At 43.8% G+C, this 22038-nt stretch overlaps 2 protein-coding genes and 1 non-coding gene across 3 annotated transcripts; 2 read left to right on the plus strand and 1 right to left on the minus strand.

Moving 5' to 3' along the window:
* Nucleotides 1-3221: 3221 nt before the first annotated feature.
* ppp3r1b (protein phosphatase 3 (formerly 2B), regulatory s1ubunit B, alpha isoform, b) lies at nucleotides 3222-7657 on the minus strand. The gene is made up of 5 exons (XM_004538654.4): nucleotides 7569-7657; nucleotides 7228-7401; nucleotides 6834-6893; nucleotides 6250-6434; nucleotides 3222-4174 (listed from the first exon to the last, which is right to left on the minus strand). The coding sequence occupies exons 1-5, from the start codon at nucleotides 7591-7593 to the stop codon at nucleotides 4127-4129; spliced, it is 492 nt and encodes a 163-aa protein (XP_004538711.1). The 5' UTR covers nucleotides 7594-7657; the 3' UTR covers nucleotides 3222-4126.
* A 1167-nt stretch (nucleotides 7658-8824) lies between these two features.
* LOC101464354 (E3 ubiquitin-protein ligase TRIM21) lies at nucleotides 8825-12791 on the plus strand. Its single transcript, XM_014413021.3, has 2 exons — nucleotides 8825-8911; nucleotides 11116-12791. The coding sequence occupies exon 2, from the start codon at nucleotides 11125-11127 to the stop codon at nucleotides 12754-12756; it is 1632 nt and encodes a 543-aa protein (XP_014268507.3). The 5' UTR covers nucleotides 8825-8911; nucleotides 11116-11124; the 3' UTR covers nucleotides 12757-12791.
* Nucleotides 12792-14850: 2059 nt separating this feature from the next.
* Nucleotides 14851-17442, plus strand: LOC101465302 (uncharacterized). Its single transcript, XR_013099088.1, has 2 exons — nucleotides 14851-15127; nucleotides 16016-17442. It is a non-coding gene; the product is annotated as an uncharacterized LOC101465302 (transcript).
* The last annotated feature ends 4596 nt before the right edge of the window (nucleotides 17443-22038 follow it).

Below are 22038 nucleotides of genomic sequence, written 5' to 3' on the forward strand. Positions count from 1 at the left end.
GAAAAAGAACGATAAGAATATAGGCCAGACAAATTTAAGCAGCCTGAGTTTGTTCAGTCATTATTTGAAATACAGCTATGGATCTTACACAAATTGCATCGTTTGTGTGATTTACTCTGCCTCACAGAAACCTGACAGCAGAATGACGATGTTAGTTAAACTCACTCAGGTGTTGCTGCTGAATATTCCATGCTTGGCTTTGACAGTCTGCACCACAATGTTTTCAAACACCGGTGTGCAATGAATCTTGGGATAGGATACACCTGACCCATCCTTTAGATCTGGGGGAAAGGAGGACACCTTTGTGTGTCATATGTGGAGTAGCCTTCAATTCTTCAATGTGAGGCCCTCAAACTGGGCCTACAAAAGGATGTGGCCCCTGACTCTGGCCCGTATCCTCATTTGAATCTGTCTGAAACAAGTACTTTATAGTTACGTGAGGAAGAAAAGATCTGACTGTCATATTACCTTTTGTCTGCAGTCCCCGGCTTCCCTTATTATACTCTATTTCAGAGACCCGTGCTCTAGTTCCACGCACCATGCGCGTTCCCCTCCTGTCTAGTTTCCACCTGTGTGTATTGTAAATAAAGTCTCGTCAAACTTGAGTCCTGCTGTCTGTATCTGCGCCGAGCTCCAGGTTAGGTACTGGCCTGCTGTGACATCTCCCTGCATACTTTTTCATTATTGCTTCTGACTACTCAGCCATCTAAAAGCTGACGTGTATCGTAAACCTACACATACGGTTCAGTATTTAAGGCTTGAGTTGAACAATAACTTCCACATTTTATATTTTTGTGTCAGAAAACTTCAGAGTTTCTAAAATCTGAGTTGACTGTTCTGGAGAAGAAGAGGAGATGCAGTGACACCCCCATGATGTTTCTTCAGGAGATCGTCAGTGCAAATGTTCCTGGTCTGCTCCTGTGAATGTGACTATCAAAGTGTGCCATTATTTATGGGGAAATAATGTAAAAGTGTTCAGTCGCTCAGGTCCTGCTCTGAGACTGAGAAGCTTCACTTGTCTGTGAACACTTCACTCTGTTGCTCCATCAGTGGCAGGAATAGTTAGGGTCATATATATTTAGACAGTGACACAAGTTTTGTTTTTTTACCTGTTTATTCCAATTATAGTTATATGATGGACATGAACATAATGTGTAGACTGTCAGCTTTCATTTGAGGGCATCCACATTCAAATGGGACGAAGGGTTCGGGAGTTTCAGCTCCCTAAAATGTGCCAACCTCTTTTTAAAGGGACCAAATGTAATTGGACACCTAACTCAAAGGCTACTTGATGTGCAGGTGTGGGCAATTCCTCTGTTATGTCATTATCAGTTAAGCAGATTTAAAGGCCTGGAGTTGATTTGAGTTTTCGTGCTTGCATTTGAAAGATTTTGCTGTGAACAGACAACATGAGGTCAAATGAGCTCTAAGTGCAGGTGAAACAAGCCATCCTTAAGCCGGGAAAACAGAAAAAAACTATCCAAGAACTTCCTACAATATTCAGAGAGGCAGAATCTTTGAGAAAGAAAGAAGGCACTGGTGAACTCAGCACCTGAACATCCACACAAGACAACAGTGGTGGATGATCGCAAAATCATTCCACGGTGAAGCCAACCAAGTGAACAACACTCCAGGAGGTTGTACCGATATCCAAATCTACCATAAAGAGAAGACTGCATGAAAGTAAACACAGACAGTTCACTGCAAGGTGCAAAACACTCATACACAGGGATGGGTATTGATAAGATTTTCACGATTCCATTTTCGATTCTGTTTAACGATTCGATTCTGTATCGATTCTTTTTAAGAAAAGGAGAACACTAAGGTCGATTAGCTTAGAACTTTGTTTTATATCTTCTCTTTGAACAAGATAGAAATTTAGGAGTAACATGGCCTTACAAACCCAACAATGAGAGCTTAAGGATCCAGCCTACGGCTCTTCAATGTGGTGTCACAGGGTCCCCAGGAAAAACATTGTAAATGTAAAATAATAAAATTAATGTTCTTCTGTAGCAATAACAAAGTATAACATAAATTATTCTGTAGCAATTACACAAGAATACCCAGTAATGTCCCTGCCTACAATTAAACACATTCACTTACCAAAAATCGGGGGCATCTGCTGTGGCAAATGGGTGCAAGCCTTTGACCACAAACTGAGTCACTGCTCGGTGACATTCGTCTATCCTGCCTGAAAGGAGACGCTACCGGTAGACTGCAGCGAGAACTGCCAGCATCTGAGCCAGACTCTGTCTCATCATGGTCACCTAAATGCACAGTAATGGCAGGTTTGTAATAAGGCAGATCGCGCTAACATAATATGTTAGTTGATTATTTACCTGCCGCATTAACGGGAGAGGACGTGCAAACGTTACCGCTGCTGCTGGGTTGAGATTCACGAGTCCGGAATTAAAAACACGACATTCATTTAAGGTCATCGCGTGTTATTCGTAGTGTTTCCTTAAATGAAGCATCTACTTTGCAAGTATTGCAAGTTGCCCTGTTGTCATCCACTCTCGTAAAGTATAACCAAACTTTTGATCGTTTGAGCCGCCATGTTTCCTGTCAGGTAAATGACGCTCCGCAACGCGGTGACGTCATTCAGGGCGACTGGAATCGATAAGGGAATCGTTTGCAAAAATGGCAAACAATCCCAAGGAATTGAAACAGTGGGAACCGGTTCTTGTTGAGAACCGGTTCCCACTGTTTTCGATACCCATCCCTACTCATAAACCTCAAGAACAGAAAGGCTAGATAGGACTTTGCTAAAAAAGAAAACCTAAGAAAAGCCAGCACAGTTCTGCAAAAACACTTGTGTTTCCTGATGATGTGACACAGGACTGAAGCAGCTGAGTGAATTCTGAGCTGTTTAGAGACAGACTGTCTGCTCACATCCAGCTAAATTGGAATAGACCATGTGCACGTTAGCATATGCTACTTCCGGTGCGGAAACTCCTGTGGGGAGCTGTGTTTCCGGTGTCCTATTCGCGCCTGGTTTACGGTCCAAAACAAGTTAAGCAAATGAATGAATCAAGCGGCGATTTACATTTCTATAGATGTCTCGGGCATTTACCCAACATATCTGTAAATGATGTTCATCGACTTGTCGATATCTTTCCCCCGCGCCTCAGAGCAAAAGAGAAAATGCATTCAAATGTTATATTTCTCAGCTGTCTCTCGTTTATCGCGGGTGTTATGTTCTAAAAATAACCAGCGAGAGGTGAAATCAAGGAGCCAATTTTATTTTTTGATGGTGCAAAACGTTTGGTGGACATCGTGGACATACAGTACTGCACTTCAGTCACACTGCTAGCATCGATGCAGCGATTCTGTACAGGAGAGACGGAGGAGATCGTCTGCAGCGATCAGGACGCAGGACGCAATGTGACGTAAAAAAAACAAAGCATGCAAACTCAAACAATCAAAAAATGATATGGCAACATGTGGCAATTGGTTGTATAGGAAGAGGGAGAAGTTTTAGGAGTGAGGGCGGCGAGTGCCACTGTTTCTGTGCCATATTGAATGATTTGGTTAATTTAAAATAATGCCAATAATGATTGAAGCTAAACCTGGGCGTTTCACTTGTCGACGACTAAACATAGGACAGAAAAGCAAACAGCAGCAGAAAGCTGGTGCAGTAAAGGCTGGGAGAGCAGCAAAAGTAGGAAACCCAGCATCTGGTGGTGTCCGTGACTTCAACACTTAAGGCCTTTGCCAGCAAAGGGTTTTGAATAAAGTAATAGAAATTATCAATTTATTTTCAGTTATTTAATTTTTCCAAATACTTTTGAGCCTGAAACGAAGGCATTGTGTTAAAATACTTTAGTTTCTCATATTTTTATGCGGTCATTTTGTCCAACACACTGAATTAAAGCTGAACGTGTGCACTTCACCTGCATCAGAGCTGTTTCATTTAAAATTCATTGTGGTAATGTACCAACATTAGAAAATTTGTCTCAATCCAAATATTCATGGACCAAACTGTAAGTCTGTCAGCTCACTAAAATAAAAACAAACACCTTCAGATCCTGAAGGATGCATAAAACAAACAGCCCAGTGGAGCTAACAGAGCGGCAGGAACAGCTGGATGACTCCTGTGAACGGACGAAGGATAAACAAGAGGCTGTCAGATGTCCACAACCATCGTTTTGTGAATGTCCAATCCTCCCGCCACCTGCAGGAGACAACAGGAAGTGATGTCACACACTGTTTTTTCTTGTTTTTAACTGAATCGACTCTGTAAACAGAGGAGGCCCCGAGAGCTCCGTGAACTAACAGAAAGATTTTAAAGGTAATTCTGTGTTGATCTGGGAGTCGATGAGGTGACTTCAGTTCTGTGGGCGTCAAACAGACCTGTGAGGGTTCTGGATTCGAAATGAGCTGAAGAGGTCCTGCTGGTGCTGTAGAGCAGCGGTCCCCAACCCCGGGCCACGGACCGGTACCGGGCCGCGAGAGCCGAGGCTCGGGTGAGAAGTTTATGGTTTTCAGGGTTTTATTGTGAACTTGGTTTCCCTGGGTCTTATTTTGAAAGAAATGTTTAAACGTTACCATAGCGACCAGCAGAGATGGACAGTAACGCGTTACTGTAATCTGATTACTTTTTTCGAGTAACGAGTAAAGTAAGGGATTATTATTGCAAAAACGGTAATTAGATTACCGTTAGTTTCCCGTAGGAACGCTGCGTTACTGCGTTACTAAAACCGTGATTTTTTGCGAGAATGTCTCATGACAGTGACGTAAGCGAGTGCGCTGTTCGTGACAACAGCTGTGTGCAGATCAACAATGGATCATATATGGAGTGCAGAGAGAGTATGAGCGTGCAGCGTTTAAAGCGTGGAAGTACTGACCTTACTTTGAGTTTGATTCCATAAAAAGTGACAAAAACATTAGTGTCCGCTGTGCGTGGGAAGAAAACTTCTTTTTACAGCGAAAAAACCCCTAAACTTCCAACAAGCACTGAGTAGCTACAACGTAATGGGAAACTCACAGAGAAACTTGCGGATTCTTCCACTGACCGCGGCACACCTGCACCAGGGTAAACCTCCGCCTGCCCCACTCCTGCTTTACAGGTGAAAATAGAGCAACAGGACCGCTGAGTCTTTGACTTTATTTATTTTCTGCTGTGTTTTACTTGCATCTGTTTGAAAGACTGAGTGTAAACACAAAAAATATTTTATTTTATGAGCTGGAATGTGCAGAAAATAGGTTTAAATGTTAAACTAATTTCTTCCAGTCAGAGAATGTTGCATATAATTAAATCTTTGCTTGATGCATAAAGTTAAAAGATTAAAACTAATAAAACAAGTTTTAAAAAGAGACTTTTCCCTTTGATTACATTTAATATGATGGATTATGTAGAAAAAGTAGAATTGGGCTGAAAGATCTATCGCTTTATCACCTCTTCAGGTTGTAAATCGTGTTTTTAAAAAGTAACTAAGTAATTAATTACTTTTGAAAATAAGTAATCAGTAAAGTAACGGGATTACTTTTTTGGGGAAGTAATCAGTAATTAGTTACTGATTACTTTTTTCAAGTAACTTGAGCAACACTGGCAACCAGACAGCATTAAGGGCAGAGAGGAGGACGCTGCTAATAAAGTTACACAATCACACAGTGAATTCATGTTTATCATTATATTTACAGAACACCAGTTTCTGTCTCGGTTGAATCATTTTAATTTGTTGTGTTTGTCTGCGACACCTTAAAGGCCGGTCGGTGAAAATATTGTCAGACATAAACTGGTCAGTGGCACAAAAAAGGTTGGGGAGCGCTGAGTTAGATAATCCTGCAAGTACAGCTTCACGATGTTCTTCCCTAAGCGACCTTCTCGGGTCTTTACTGTTGGAGCTTTCTCAGAGTCAGTTTCTAACTTTTGATGCATGTTTTGAGCCGTGCTGGTCGCATGCACGCACACATGTGTTAGCACCATAACTCTGTCCTGGACCCAGTTTGCACTTCAACATCCTTTTTGACCTTTCATACAATAAATCTAGAAGTAATGGCCGTATCTGCAGCCCTCCTCCCTGCACATGAACTGAGATCAGCTGATTGAAGCCCAAATGTTTCATGTTTCTTTCTTTCTATTTGCTCCTCATTCAGGTAACTGAAGAACCTTTATAGCAGTTTTAAGTATAACACTTTACTGCATTACTAGGAAACGTAACGTGGTTGTAGCACAGATTACGGCGCGTTGCTTTGGTGCAGACTCCAGTTTGAGTCCAGGTGGTGAAACGAGTCACAAAAACTCACCGCGCAGAACTCCTCGAAGGAGATTCTGCCGTCTCCGTCTTTGTCGGCGCCTATGATAGTTTTGTCGACGATCTGCTGCAGCTGTGTGTCTTTCAGGTTGCTTCCCACCATCGTCTTTAGGACCTGGAAGAGTTCTCCATTGGAGATGTAACCGTCTTTGTCCATGTCGTAGATCCTAAAGGCAACTGAGGCCAAAGAAAATCACAGAGGAAATGTGAAGGTAAGTTTCAGTTCGATTCCATGTTATTTATGGTAAATGGCCTGTATTTATATAGCGCCTTACGCTAAGGACCCCAAAGCGCTTTACACACCCAGTCATCCACACATTCACACACTGGTGATGGCAGCTACATTGTAGCCACAGCCACCCTGGGGCGCACTGACAGAGGCGAGGCTGCCGGACACTGGCGCCACCGGGCCCTCTGACCACCACCAGTAGGCAACAGGTGAAGTGTCTTGCCCAAGGACACAACGACCGAGACTGTATTTATGTAGCACACAATCAAAACAACAACATTCGCCTCAAGGTGTTTAAAAATTGAGCATAGTTTATGAACCATGATGGTTAAAGCTGAAGTGCTTACAACGCAGCCGCTGCTCCTTGTTTCCTTTCACGCTGAACTGAAAGACTCCTTCAATGAACTCTGTGGAAAAGGAAAATCATCACTGTTGTTGTTTAAGGCTGAAGAACAAGAAGATCAAAAGGTCTGAGATACGATCGTCTCCACGCAGAGACAAAACGCTCCGAGAACAAACCGAACGGCTCGGTGCCTGCTGGGTAATCCTGCACACGTTGTGTTCATCGATTAATTATATGACTCAGCGGATCAGAGATGATATAAATGTCAAACCTGGACTGAGTAACTGAATCATGAGGATATTATTGACTGTAAAAAGGTGTCAAACTGTATCTGTGTGATAGCGATGAGGCTGTAACGGCTGAGCTGCTGTTCGTCTTCTGTAAAAACTCTTTCGCACCTCTGAAGTCGACTTCCCCGTTTTCGTCGGTGTCGAATATATCGATGACTCGCTGCACGAGGGGGTTCTGCTGGAGCTCTGGCAGGGACATGAACTCCTCCACGCTCAGGGATCCGGAGTCATCCAGGTCGAGTTTCTTAAATCTCCTTCCCAGCCTCTTAATCTGATTAGCGTCTGAAATGAAACACAGAGAGAGAGAAGGTGGTTTCTAGAGGAGATCACATGACCAGAGGCTGTCTGTCAGCTCTACCAGCAGAGGACACGCCGCAGTTTAAACACCTGTCGTCCACCTGTCGCCCACCTGTGCCTCACTTCCTGCCTCTTCATCCTGTCAGACTTACCGGCTGCCTGCTTGGTGCTGCCCATGGCTGCTGGCTGGACTTCACGGCTGTAACGGCTGTGCTGCGGGAGCTCCCGGTGCCTCGCTCTAAGCCCTAACACCCGGTCATGTGACACATCTTTCAACACTAATCACTCTGCTGATGACCACGAACTGAGCGTGCTCAGAAGGAACAGGGCAGCCCGGCACTCCACGTCAGGAGATGATCTCACACACAAGAGCAAAGAAACTAGAACACTTTAAATAATCACATCTGATTAAATGCAGAAACTTTAACATGTCCTTTCTTTGGTCTCTGACTCTGAACGCCTCCACAATGGGACAGGCGTTGTTGTGCGTCTGCTGTGGTGAAACTGCAGCGGCCTGAAGGTGGACCACACGATGAACCAGAGATTTCACCACACACGCTTTAAAGAAAAGAAAAAAAGCAAACGTCCTTCACCGATATGTAGTTCTAACTATTAAAATATGTCCAAAGGTGTGACGATTACCTGTTTTTGAATTACTTGAACTGTACAGCTGATACCGTGAAAGTGTTCGACTCGTATATCCACTGATGAATGTATGAAGAGTCCCATATTACCTACATGTTGATGCTAGGCTCCTCTTTAAATAAACCTTTATTTAAAACTACATTGAACACGTGTGAATTCAGCTCACAGCAGAAACAAGCTGCAGCTCTACGTTACAGTCAGGACAAACCACATCAGGAGAAGTTTTGTTGTTTGTTTAAATCCTGAAGGCTCTGCATCACAGAACTGAGCTGAATATTTTGATTGGTGGGCTAGCTGAAGATGACGTGCTGCTTGGGGTCCAAGCCAGTGGGGGGTCCAGAGGGATAACATTCAGGCCTCAGCTGACCTGCATCCAGTGTTTGTTCTGATCCCATCATCGCCATAAATTAACTCCATGTATTCACAAATCAGAAGGAGGAAACAAACTCTGACAAAAATTAAATGTTGGTTTAATAACAGCTCTGATCAGACTGCATTTGCTGGACATAGAAAAACCCGTTTACAGTACAAAGTTTGTGACCTCGAGGACAGAAAAATAAAATACTCTTTAAATCCAGATGGGCTGAGACCCTCATTAGTGTGTGATGGTTAACCATACAACACGCCTCACTCGTCCAGCCTGGCGTGTTCTAATCCGACCTTTGCTCCTTGTTGATAAATATAAACCATAAAATCATAAAAAAAAGGGTGAGGAGGAAAGAAACCCTGTGAAAAGCTGCAGTCAAGTCCAGTTTGTCTCTAAACGAAGATTCACAGGAACGTCACACTGAGTCCATCACGTTCATATTCTGAGCCTCACAGCAGATTCTGTCCACTGGTGAGAACAGAGGTGAGTACAGACGATCGTGTTCGCACTGTTCGCACTGCAGGCAAGTCCAAACCAAACGTGAGTCCTCCTCTGTCTGTGGCAGACTGCTGGCTGACTCCTGGCATGGTAAGTGGTAAGTTATCCAGATATGGGCCAGGACTGGCATAGTTTGGTGTATGTGGCCCAGGCCCATAGAAAACAGGTCTGGCCCGGATCCGGCATCAAGCTGGCACTTCTGACTGACTGGTGTCGTGGCAGGGTGTATGTCAGCCAGATGTGGGCCAGGTCTGGCAATGATGGCACTATTTATGCTCCTATTTTAGTTAGAAGACCCAAATGCCATGTTGCAATACTATACTGCTATGGTAGCCAATGTTTCAAATGCAGGTTTGACAGGTTTGTGAGTGTACACTTTATCCAAAACCTAGAGACGGTTTTGCCACCAGGTGGCTGTAGCTCAGGAGGTAGAGCAGGTCACCTACTGATCGGCAGGTTAGTGGTTCAAGAGTGTGAATGTGTATGAATGTAGTGAGGAAGCACTCAGTTTAGAGAAAGCATGTGATTGGGTGAATGTGGCATGTTGTATAGAGCGCTTTGAGTGATCTGGGAGAGTAGAAAGGCGCTATAAAAGAATCAGTCCATTCACTGTCTGAACAGAGTTTCGTCATCTTCCTTATCACTATTATGTTCCGGCACATGTTGTTATTACTTGGATTGATTAAGGTACACATTAGGCTGACATCTGGGGCCAGAGCTGAAACTGTTCTGGGCCAGCACAGGACTGCCAGTGTGTCTGCAACTGGCCTTGTGCTGGCCCATGTGTGGGCCACCAAAGGGCCGTCATTCTTTGCCGTGTGTGGGCCAGATCCGGGCCATATTAATGAAACTACACTTGCAAGAACAGCAAAGGGCTCACGTACGAGGACAGGTCACCTCTGGGTTCTTTAACAACATCAAACAACTCAGTGTTCCAACATCTGGAAGAGGCTGCAGAGTTCATGTTGTATGTGAATCCACTTGCCATAATAACCACAATGCATCTGTGATGTTTATTGGCTTAATGGTGGCCTCTCTCAGAGGCAGTGGTAAAACATTGTCAGATTATGAGAGACAAGCCTGGGCTGTATTATAGATCACAGTAAGTTAAAGTTTAACAGTTTAGCTTGTTATTATATATAGCTCTGGTTGTACCAGAGCGCTGTGCCTCCTTTTGCCACTAGGTGGCAGGTTCCTTAACATGTGGCTGTTTTTATAGGCAAGGTGTGTTCCTCGTGTAATCTGTCTGTGTTTAGGTTTCACTGGTTTTATTCACAGTCGTTTTTGAGTTGTTTCTATGTGTGCTAGCTGTAGGATGTTAGATGTCTCCCCTAACACACATTCACAGACGCTGAGTGAGGTCTGTGGTGTGTTTTTGATTCTGAAAGGATTTGGTGGAGCACTTTGGGACTTTGTTTTTATGTTATTTTTTTCTTCACCTGAGGGTTCTTATTGTTTGTGTGGTGCCATTGCTGGTAGGAGGAGAGGATCAGTGATGGTCACCCAAATACCCACATATGGCAAGAGCAGAGTTTTGCTGTTGCCTGAATCAAATACACAGAAACCAAGGATATGTTGTCTGGCAGTGACACCAATAGCAGGAACCCCCAACATCCTTCTCACACTGAGGAATTAGAGGACAGAGGACTGCTGAGACTCTTGGACCGTAATTGTATTAACAGACCTCTCTGCATTGAATCATATCTGTTATTAACCTCTGTCTCTCTTCCACAGCATGTCTTTATCCTGTCTTCCTTCTCTCACCCCAACCAATCACAGCAGATGGCCCCGCCCCTCCCTGAGCCTGGTTCTGCTGGAGGTTTCTTCCTGTTAAAAGGGAGTTTTTCCTTCCCACTGTCACCAAAGTGCTGCTCATAGGGGGTCATATGATTGTTGGGTTTTTCTCTGTATGGATTATTGTAGGGTCTACTGTACAATATAAAGCGCCTTGAGGCAACTGAAGTTAGGGAACTTGTGAGTTTTAAAGGGTACGATTATGAAACCGTTCCTGTAATAGAACAATCTGAGGACATAATGAGTAAGCACATGAAGTTGTCAGGATGGGCATCTGTCACATCTGTCAGAACTGCTACGTTATGACTACAACCCTAACACTTGTTCCTTACTTTTAAAATATGAAATGTAAACAAAATTTCAAATAAGATGCATTTCCTTTCTTTCTCCCTTAGAGTGAAGAAATGTCTGCAGCCACCAATCTACAGTCTGAAGATCAGTTTCTGTGCTCCATCTGTCTGGATGTGTTCACTGATCCAGTCACCACATCATGTGGACACAACTACTGCAAAAACTGCATCACTCAGCACTGGGATGTTAATGACAGCTGCCAGTGTCCCAAGTGTAACAAGGTGTTCAAGACAAGGCCTGAACTTCATGTTAACACTTTGCTGTCTGAGATGGTTGCTCAGAGACGTGAATCTCAGCAGAAAGCCAGCAGCAGCAGCTCAGAGCAACAAGCTGCCAAACCAGGAGAAGTTCCCTGTGACGTCTGCACTGGACCCAGACTGAAGGCCCTGAAGTCCTGCCTGGTGTGTCTGACCTCCTACTGTCAGACTCACCTGGAGCCTCATCTGACAGCTACAAGTCTGAAAAGACATCAGCTGATTGAGCCTGTGGAGAACCTGGAAAGCAGGATGTGTAGGAAGCACGATAAACATCTGGAGCTGTTCTGTAAGATCGACCAGACATGTGTCTGCATGCTCTGCTCTGTTCTAGATCACAAGGCTCATGAAGTTGTTCCTCTGAGAGAAGAATACGAAGGAAAGAAGGCAGAGCTGGAGAAGACAGAGGCTGAGATTCAGCAGATGATCCAGAAGAGACGACTGAAGATTCAGGAGATCAAAGAGTCGGTGAAGATGAGGAAAGATGCTGCAGACAGACAGAAAGCAGAAGGTGTTCAGGTCCTCACGGCTCTGATGGAGTCTGTTGAGAGACGCCTGAAGGAGCTCATAAAGGAGATCGAAGACAAACAGGAAACTACAGAGAAACAGGCTGAAGGACTCATCAAAGATCTGGAACAGGAAATCTCTGAGCTGATGGAGAGAAGATCTGAGGTGGAGCAGCTCTCACACTCTGAAGACCACCTCCACCTCCTCCAAAGCTTCTCCTCCCTGAAAGCTGCTCTATGTACCAAGGACTGGACAGAGGTCAGAGTCCGTCCACCATCATATGAGGGGACCGTGGGGAGAGCTGTGGAGACACTCAGGAAAGACATGAAGAAGCTGTTTGAGGCTGCAGAGCTGAAGAGGGTCCAGCAGGATGCAGTGGACGTGACTCTGGATCCTGATACAGCAAATCCTTACCTCATCCTGTCTGACGATGGAAAACAAGTGAATCATGGTGATGTGAGGAAGAAACTTCCGGACAACCCAGAGAGATTTTCTTACTGTGTTTGTGTTTTAACAGAGCAGAGTTTCTCTTCAGGCAGATTTTACTTTGAGGTTCAGGTTAAAGGAAAGACTGACTGGGACTTAGGAGTGTCCACAGAGTCGATCAACAGGAAGGGAAACATCAGACTGATTCCTCAAAATGGTTTCTGGACTGTGTGGCTGAGAAATGGAAGTGAGTACAGTGCTTGTGCCGCCCCTCCAGTCCGTCTCTGTCTCCGGTCTGGTCCTGAGAAGGTGGGGGTGTTTGTGGACTATGAGGAGGGTCTAGTCTCCTTCTATGACGTAGATGCTGCAGCTCTGATCTACTCGTTCACTGGCTGCTCCTTCACAGAGAAGCTCCACCCGTACTTCAGTCCTGGGCTTTATCAAGGTGTGAAAAACTCTGCACCACTGATCATCTGTCCTGTCAATCAAATTGAGTAACAACGTATTTGAATTGATGAGATGATTTATTTTCATTAAAGGGAATAAATAATCAGGTCCTGTTTGCATGCTTTTATTTTCTAAGCATTCTCATTACTAACAGTGTTTTTAACTGATGTCCTCCCTTAGAAGGGGCACCACATTGATGTAATACACTAAAAAAGCTACATGAAGAATTGTTTCGTTTCATAACATGTAACAATTCTCAAGAATAGTAACAAAAGGTAGCTGATGTCATAGCATGTCATTGTCTTCATGGTCTGCAGAAAATGATGTGTGTTAATTTTTTTTAGTGTAACTCATATCATGTAAAAATGTCTTATTTTGGGGTATTTTGTGTCTTTACCCACATAGCAAAATTGGTATGGCCTGGATCTGGCCCACGCAATGTGCTTACACATGGCCCAGACATGGCAAAGAATGACGGCCCTTTGGTGGCCCAGATCTGGTTTGCCAGATGTGGCCCATACATGGGGCAGCACAAGGCCAGTTGTAGACACACTGCTAGCCCTGTGCTGGCCTAGAACAGTTTCAGCTCTGGCCCCAGATGTCGGCCTAATGTGTACCTTAATTAGGCCATGTAATAAGAACATGTGCCGGAACATAATAGTGCAAAAGTAAGATGACGAAACTCTGTTCAGACAGTGAATGAACTGATTCTTATATAGCGCTTTTCTGGTCTCCCAGATTACTCAAATTGCTCTATATAACATGATATATTCTCAATCATACGCTATCTGTAAACTGAGTGCTTCCTAACTACATTCATACACATTCACACTCTTGACATGCAGCCTGGAGGATCACACAGAGATCGAACCACTAACCTTCTGAATCAGTGGGTGACCTTCTCTACCTCCTGAGCTACAGCCACCTGGTGGCAAACATGAGTAAACCCTCACTAGGTTTTGGATAAAGTGTACACTCACAAACCTGTCAAACCTGCGTTTGAAACATTGGCTACCATAGCAGTATAGTATTGTAACATGGCATTTGGGTCTTCTAACTAAAATAGGAAAATAGGAACATAAACAGTGCCATCATTGCCAGACCTGGCCCACATCTGGCTGACATACACCCTGCCATGACACCAGTCAGTCAGAAGTGCCAGCTTGATGCCGGATCCAGGGACGACCTGTTTTCTGTGAGCCTAGGCCACATACACCAAACCACAATCATGCCAGATGTGGCATGCTATCGCATAAACAGTGCTATCTACACCAGGCCTGGCCCATATCTGGATGACATACGTCTTATCATGCCAGAAGTCAGTCAGCAGTGCCGGCTTGATACCAGATCCGGGCCAGACCTGCCTGTTATGTGGGTATAAGCAGTTTTAGTATTTTAATGAAAACTGACAATATAGATTCAGTGAAATCTGAAAATATGTGATTGTAACAAACACGAACTGTTAAACAATGAATGGTGATGTTGAAATGTTGTAACATGGAGCGAACAATGATTTGAATAAAACCCTGGTTCACAGGATGACACACTGCTCCATTTCTAACCTCTGTCTCTCTTCCACAGCATGTCTTTATCCTGTCTTCCTTCTCTCACCCCAACCAATCACAGCAGATGGCCCCGCCCCTCCCTGAGCCTGGTTCTGCTGGAGGTTTCTTCCTGTTAAAAGGGAGTTTTTCCTTCCCACTGTCGCCAAAGTGCTGCTCATAGGGGGTCATATGATTGTTGAGTTTTTCTCTCTATGTATTATTATATTATATACTGTACAATACAAAGCGCCTTGAGGCGACTGTTGTTGTGATTTGGCGCTGTATAAATAAAATTGAATTGAATTGAGATGCTCTCAAACTTTCAGCTCACTGTGAATGCAGCACCAGGGTTCACAGATCCGATGCCATATTTGATACTTTTAGCTTTACTTTATAATAAATTCTGATTTTAGCTGTTTTCTGTGAAGAGCAGGAACTGATTGTAATTTTACCTTCTTCATTAACCCTGATGTGGTTCCTGTCTGTGTCCAGCAGAGGGCTGCAACAGTTTCAAGGAGAGTTTGAAGTGTGCACACAGCTCAACTTCCTCTGCAATAAAAACATGAATGACAGAAAGAGAGAAGCTTTGCAGAGGAAAGGATCAAAAACACTGCTGCTCGGGTTTGAGAAAACTGAAGGCGCACACACATTTTAAACTCCTGTTCCAGATGTGTGTACCTCTAATCATGTGTGAATGAAACAAGCCTAACATTGCAGGAGGAGGCGGAGCCACAAAGAGGAGAGTCAGCATCATTTTCCAGAAATGAAAGTTAAAGTTAGTGAGAGTAACAGCACAGCTGCAGTCACAGATCTGTGCATTTGTGAAGAAAATCAGACCGAATTCATCTCCTCTTTCTAAACAACTGACTCAAAAACTGGTGAGTACAGCTGATGACATTTAATGTTTAACATACAGCATTAACGCAAAACTTTTCTTTTTATTCATATTTTATTATATGTGTGTGGGGGTGCACAAGTATGTTATATATCTGTAAATTTGTATATCTTTTGACATGTTCCTGGAGTTATTAAAAAATACATGTAACAAATTGTAATGAAGGTGAATTTCTGATGAACAGGGCATAAACAATAAGAAAAAATGCAGACTCTTAGTTACTAAATAGTGGAAAGGAGGTGGGATTAAATAAGCTCATGCTTCTTCCTTCTCATTTTTGAACATGTAAATTAGTTATAATTATTATTGCTTTGTTTTCCTTTTTTTGTTTGTCTCTTTTTGACTATTTTAATGTTCAAAATAAAGATTCAGCACTATACAATTTCACACTGGCATGTCAGAATAATTCAAGTGGAGGCTTAAATTAAACTAGAATAATGTGATCAGCAGTAACATCAATTACATCTACAAGTGCATAATCAACAACACTGAATTAATTTCTTTCTAAAAATGTGTTTTTGACACTTTCACTTTAGTTTTCAGAGACGTCTGCTGCCTCAGTCTGACATGTGACAGTATCAAATCAAAGAAAATAAGTTCAATGTCTCCGAAAAGATTAAACTCATGTTGTGCCAAGTGCAGGTTACTATAATCAGGTCCGAACCTGCAGGAGGCAACAAACAGAGCCGTTTGAGGTGGGGCAGAGCTGAAAGACAGAGCAGCTTCAGAGTCACATTATTATATTCTGCACCTGTGGTGTCCTAGTTGTGTTTCCTATTGTTGCTGCTCAGACTTTGTTGCATTCCCAATGTAAACCACCAAATATGTTTAATTAGAGTTGAACTTTTAATGCTCTGACTTCTGTTCTCAGAGCGCAGACATGTCCGCTGCCAGCAATCTGCGAGCTGAAGATCAGTTTCTGTGCGCCATCTGTCTGGAGGTGTTCGTCGATCCAGTCACCACACCATGTGGCCACAACTTCTGCAAAAGATGCATCACTCAGCACTGGGATGTTAATATGTCCTGCTGCTGTCCCATGTGTAAGGAGACGTTCAACACGAGACCTCAGTTGAAGGTCAACACTTTGCTTTCTGGCATAGTTTTTCAGCTCAAACGAGAAGCTCAGAAGAAAGTCAACAGCAGCAGCTCAGAGCAACAAGCTGCCAAACCGCAACTTCCCTGCAACGTCTTCACTGGAGCCAGACCAAAGGCCCTGAAGTCCTGCCGTGAGACACGCCTGGACCCTCGTCAACATCTGTACGGAGAGTTGGAAAGAGAGAGTGAGCTAGCGAGAGAGAGACAGCAAGATGTTTGGAGCGAGCTAGAAAGAGAGTGTGAGCTAGCGAGAGAGTTACAGGAAGAGCAACGGCAGGATCTGTTGCTTGAGTTAGAACGAGAGAGTGAGCTAGCGAGAGAGAGACAGCAAGATGTTTGGAGCGAGCTAGAAAGAGAGTGTGAGCTAGCGAGAGAGTTACAGGAAGAGCAACGGCAGGATCTGTTGCTTGAGCTAGAACGAGAGTGTGAGCTAGCGAGAGAGTTACAGGAAGAGCAACGGCAGGATCTGTTGCTTGAGTTAGAACGAGAGAGTGAGCTAGCGAGAGAGTTACAGGAAGAGCAACGGCAGGATCTGTTGCTTGAGCTAGAACGAGAGAGTGAGCTAGCGAGAGAGAGACAGCAAGATCTATGGAGCGAGCTAGAGATGTAGAGAGACAGAGCAAATATATAGATAGAGTTGATTTAGATTTTCCAAAACCCTTTTATCAATAAAAACAGACAGCTAAAGATTTGAGAATAGAAGTAATAATCCAAACAAAAAAATATTTCTTTTTCAAGTGAATATTAAATCAACCACAATGTCTGTTTTTATCGAACATGTAAAGCCAAGGATGAAAGTCTGTAGAGTAAATAATCTCAATCTAAATAAAAAGTCAGAACTGCTTCTCCTGGAGCCCAAACACAGACTGTGATCTCCTGAAATCCAGGAAAGAGTGGAACACAGTTTCCCCTTTACAACATACTGGAGAATTTCATCATGGCTGGGATTTCAAACAAAGATAAAAGCATTTACAGCGACTGCACCAAGTAAAACCCTCCATTGTAGATTTCCAGCCTCTTTGGGTCTCTATGTATTCATCTGAAACCATTCCCAGATGGTCTCTCCATGCACTCTAAGAAATGAAATGTTATATTTACCTGGTGTTGGCTTTCACTGCAGTATAGTATCACTTCCTGTTCCTGATGCATTGCACAGTGGTGTTTTGTGTATGCCATTTAATTAAAAACTTTGTTGTTACACAGTGCAATGGTCAATTCCTTGATCCAATACAGACGCTCTGCTGAATCACCCACTAATTGTGTTCAAAGAATTCATTCATCGACTTAGAGCATCAAATCACAACAACAGTCGCCTCAAGGTGCTTTATATTGTAAGGTAGACCCTACAATAATAGATACAGAGAAAAACTCAACAATCATATGACCCCCTATGAGCAAGCACTTTGGTGACAGTGGGAAGGAAAAACTCCCTTTTAACAGGAAGAAACCTCCAGAACCAGGCTCAGGGAGGGGCGGGGCCATCTGCTGCGACCGGTTGGGGTGAGAGAAGGAAGACAGGATAAAGACATGCTGTGGAAGAGAGACTGTTAATAGGAAAATTGTACTTATTAGTCAGTATAATCTTTTAATGATATAAGTTTGCATATGGTAGAATACTGCATGTAATCATTTGTGTGTAGAAGTATATAGTTGGTGGCATAGTGAAAGAATGTCTCATCCTAGGGGGCCTGTAACACTTCAAGGTGTTCTAGCGTCCACCCCCACATCCTGGGAGCATGGGAAGAGGTCGTACCTTGTTTTATTGTTTTATCGTAGCTATGTCTGTTTTAGTCTAAGTGCCTTTTGTTTAGATGAACTGCTGGACTTCTTCACTGTGTTATCTAGGGTGAACCATCTAGGGTGAGGGGGAGACTACCCTCTTTATGACCAAGGATGTTCTTTTTGTGCTGTTATATGACCCTTTGATCAGCAGGGCACCACACACACACACAAGCACCCACTGAAGTATAAATAAAGACCGGGGCAGTTTCTCAGTGCGAGCCTCAGTCTGGAGGCTGCCCTTGCTAGCAAGAAGTTCTGTGTGTTTCTCTTCTCTGAGTCTTTACTGAAGAAGTGTTTTAGAGTATATTTCCTTAACAGAGACAGAGGTTAATAAAAAGTAACAAGTATGACAAGTATGATTCAGTGCAGAGAGGTCTATTAACACATGAGGTATGTCGCAATTAAGGGGCCAAATCATTTGAAGGTCGATTATTGCCACAGCCGGGCGACAAAGGCTGTCCCAATTCAAAGACTGCTCCAAATGCGGCCGACAAATCCATCTTTCATTTCCCTGAATTTGAAGGATGGGTCAGGTGTATCCTTCTTGGCCCAACCCATCCCAGAATTCATAGCGCGGCCCAGCCAATTCCAGTTTCCAACAATGGCGGCAGCTACTTAGCTTTAATATTACTCTTATTAATCTTTCTGGGTCACAAAATAAACTTTTATGATATTTTCAGGTGAGAATGTAGCTGTGTAAACTTCTAATATCTGCTCAATTTATTAAGATGTCACATGTTTGCAAAAGTGCTCCGACATTTTCTGAGACGTCTGTTACTCACCAGCTCGATATCTGACCGGGAGGTCGAGGCTCACTAGAGCCAGTGAGAACAGCAGATTCCCAGCACATCGTTTTCAGACCCATGCGGTCTTTCGCTACTCAGGTTAAACATGATATATATATTATTGTTTGGCTTTTTTCAATACCATGTTTTATTTGTTCCTGAGTCAAAAGGGCTTGGCTGAGATTAAAGTTATAGTTTTTTATCCATGCATTTTCTTCCGCTTATCCGAGGCACTGGACCCCCAATGTACAGGCAGCAACGCGAGGAGATACTAGAATACCCACCCCAGCCCGCCACCTCTCACCGGGGGCAAATCCAGACTAAGACAGAGTCCAGCCGCTCTCTGGGAGACTGGTTCCAACGCCATGCATTGAGGCGAGCCCGAATATATCTAGCCAGTACCTCTCAACCTCACACACTAACTCAGGTTCCTTCCCTAACAGAGAGGTGACATTCCATGTTGCTGCCCGGCACATGATGCATCGGACCCCTACGGCACCTCCTGTGGGTGGTGGGCCTGCAGGAGGATGGGTCGATGTCCCCTTTTCGGGCTGTGCCTAGTGGGCCCCATGGACTAAGGCCTGGCCACCAGACGCTCACCCTCAGGCACCCAACCAGGGCTTGGCTCCATGGTGGGGCCCCAGTAACCCTATCCCAGGCAGGGTGAACTGTTCCCTCGTTTTCATATAAGGGTCTTCTGAATCGCTCTTTGTCTGTTCCTCTCCTAGGACCAATTTGCCATGGGAGACCCTACCAGGGGCAGAAACCCCGGACAACATAGCCCCTGGGATCCCTGGGACACACAAACCCCACCACCACGATAAGGTAGCGATTCGCGGAGGGAATAAACACTGAATAAACGTCAAACAGAAAACTGAATAAACAGAAGCATGTCCTATTATATTTTAAATAGCAAAGAGCAGATGGCTGAGTTTATTAAACTCCATGAACACACTTGGTGACACAAATCTGAAGGGTAGACCCTCCCATTTCACAGCCTCACAGTTCTGGCCTTCTTGGCCTTTAAAGGACTCGGCCCACGTAGACTGCGAAGGCCGTGTCCAATATAGGAGAAATCTGTTCTCTCTTTTTAGTCCCTGTCAGTACTCTTGCTGCAGCATTTTGTATTAACTGGAAATATACTGTTAAAAATGACTCCAAGGTTCCTCACAGTGTTACTGGAGGCCAAGGTAATGCCATCCAGAGTAAGAATCTGCTTAGATACCATATTTCTAAGCTTTTCAGGGCCGAGTACAATAACCTCAGTTTTATCTGAATTAAGAAGCAGAAAGTTAGCGGCCATCCAGGTCTTTATGTCTTTAAGACATTCCTGCAGTTTAACTCATTGGTGTGTGTTATCTGGCTTCATGGACAGATAGAGCTGGGTGTCATCTGCATACTGCACTACTGCCAGCTTGAAGGCCTGTGGTACATAGCCGATCATTAGAGATAGGTTGATCATATTTAAGATCGAAGAATTAATTAATGGCAGGACTTCTTTGAGCAGTTTTGTAGGAATGGGGTCTAAAAGACACATTGATGGTTTGGAGGAAGTAATTATTGAAGCTAACTCAGAAAGATCAATTGGAGAGAAAGCGTCTAAATGAACATCAAAGGTACTGAAAGTAGCTGTAGATACATCTGTGAGATGATTATGAGTAATATTTTTCTCTAATGATTGTGAAGGTTCTCAGTCATCCAGGTCATCGTAGTCTAAGGAGCTTGGAAAGAAAAGCGTCTGGTTGGCTCAACAGAGCTCTGACTTTTTGTCAGCCTGGCTACAGAGCTGAAGAGAAACCTGGGGTTGTTCTTATTTTCTTCAATCAGTGATGAATAGTAAGATGTTCTGGCTTTAAAAGTAACAAACTATTTCTCCAGGCTAAATGATGATCCTCTAAATTTGTGACACGCCATTTCCTCTCCAGCTTACGAGTCATCTGCTTTAGGCTACGTGTTTGAGAATTATACCATGGAGTCAGGTACTTCTGATTTGAACATTTCTTTTTCAGAGGAACAGATTTGTACGCAGTTAAGTGAAATTATTAACAAGATAATTGAACTCTGCTGGAGTAGCATTCAGGTACTGAAGAAGATAATCCCCTCCACCTCCATTTAAACTAACATAATCATCCTGCTGCAACCAGGTTTCTGTAAGGCAGAGTAAATCAATTTGTTGATCAATTATTAAGTCATGTACTAACAGAGACTTGGAGGAGAGAGACCTGATATTTAATAATCCACATTTCACTGTTTTACTCTTTGGTTCAGATGTGGATACTGTATTGTTCTTTCTTTGTAATTGTTTATGTTTAAGTTGTTTGTTGTTGGTTTTTAGTTTGTTCTTTGTCTGTTTGGGAGCTGACACAGTCTCTATGGAGATGGGTTTTTGGGGGGGTAGCAGGAGGAGAGAAGCTGCAGAGAGGCGTGTAAGACTGCAACTCTGCTTCCTGGTCCCAACTCTGGATAGTCATATTTTGGGGGGTTTAATAAATTTGTCCATGTTTCTAGAAATGAGAGCTGCTCCATCCAAAGTGGGATGGATGCCGTCTCTCCTAACAAGACCAGGTTTCCTCCAGAAGGTTTGCCAATTATCTATGAAGCCCACATCGTTTCTGGGACACCACTCAGACAGCCAGCAGTTTAAGGAGAACATGCGGCTAAACATGTCACTCCTGGTCTGATTGGGGAGGGGACCAGAGAAAACTACAGAGTCCCACATTGTTTTGGCAAAGTTACACACCGATTCAATATTGATTTTAGTGACCTCCGATTGGCGTAACCGGGTGTCATTACTGCCGACGTGAATTATGATCTTACTGAATTTACGTTTCCCCTTAGCCAGCAGTTTTAAATTTCCTTCAATGTCGCCTGCTCTGGCCCCTGGAAGACAATTGACTATGGTTGCCAGTGTGTCTAGCTTCACATGTCTGAGAACAGAATCGCCAATTACCAGAGTTTGACCCCCGGCGGGTGTGTCGCCGAGTGGGGAAAAACGGTTAGACACATGAACGGGTTGGTGGTGTACCTGGGGCTTCTGTTTAGGACTATGCTTCCTCCTCACCGTCACCCAGCCGACCTGTTTTCCTGGCTGCTCGGGACAATCTGCCGGGGGACAGCTAGCGGGGCCCACGCTACCTTCGGCTACAGGGGCCTGATTAGCTACGTGCTTATCAAGTCTACAATTCAGGGATCCTGGCCTTTAGAGCTGAAAATAGGCTACATTTATTACAAG

Source organism: Maylandia zebra, linkage group LG6 (genome assembly GCF_041146795.1).
Source record: "Maylandia zebra isolate NMK-2024a linkage group LG6, Mzebra_GT3a, whole genome shotgun sequence".
NCBI classification, from domain to species: domain Eukaryota; kingdom Metazoa; phylum Chordata; class Actinopteri; order Cichliformes; family Cichlidae; genus Maylandia; species Maylandia zebra.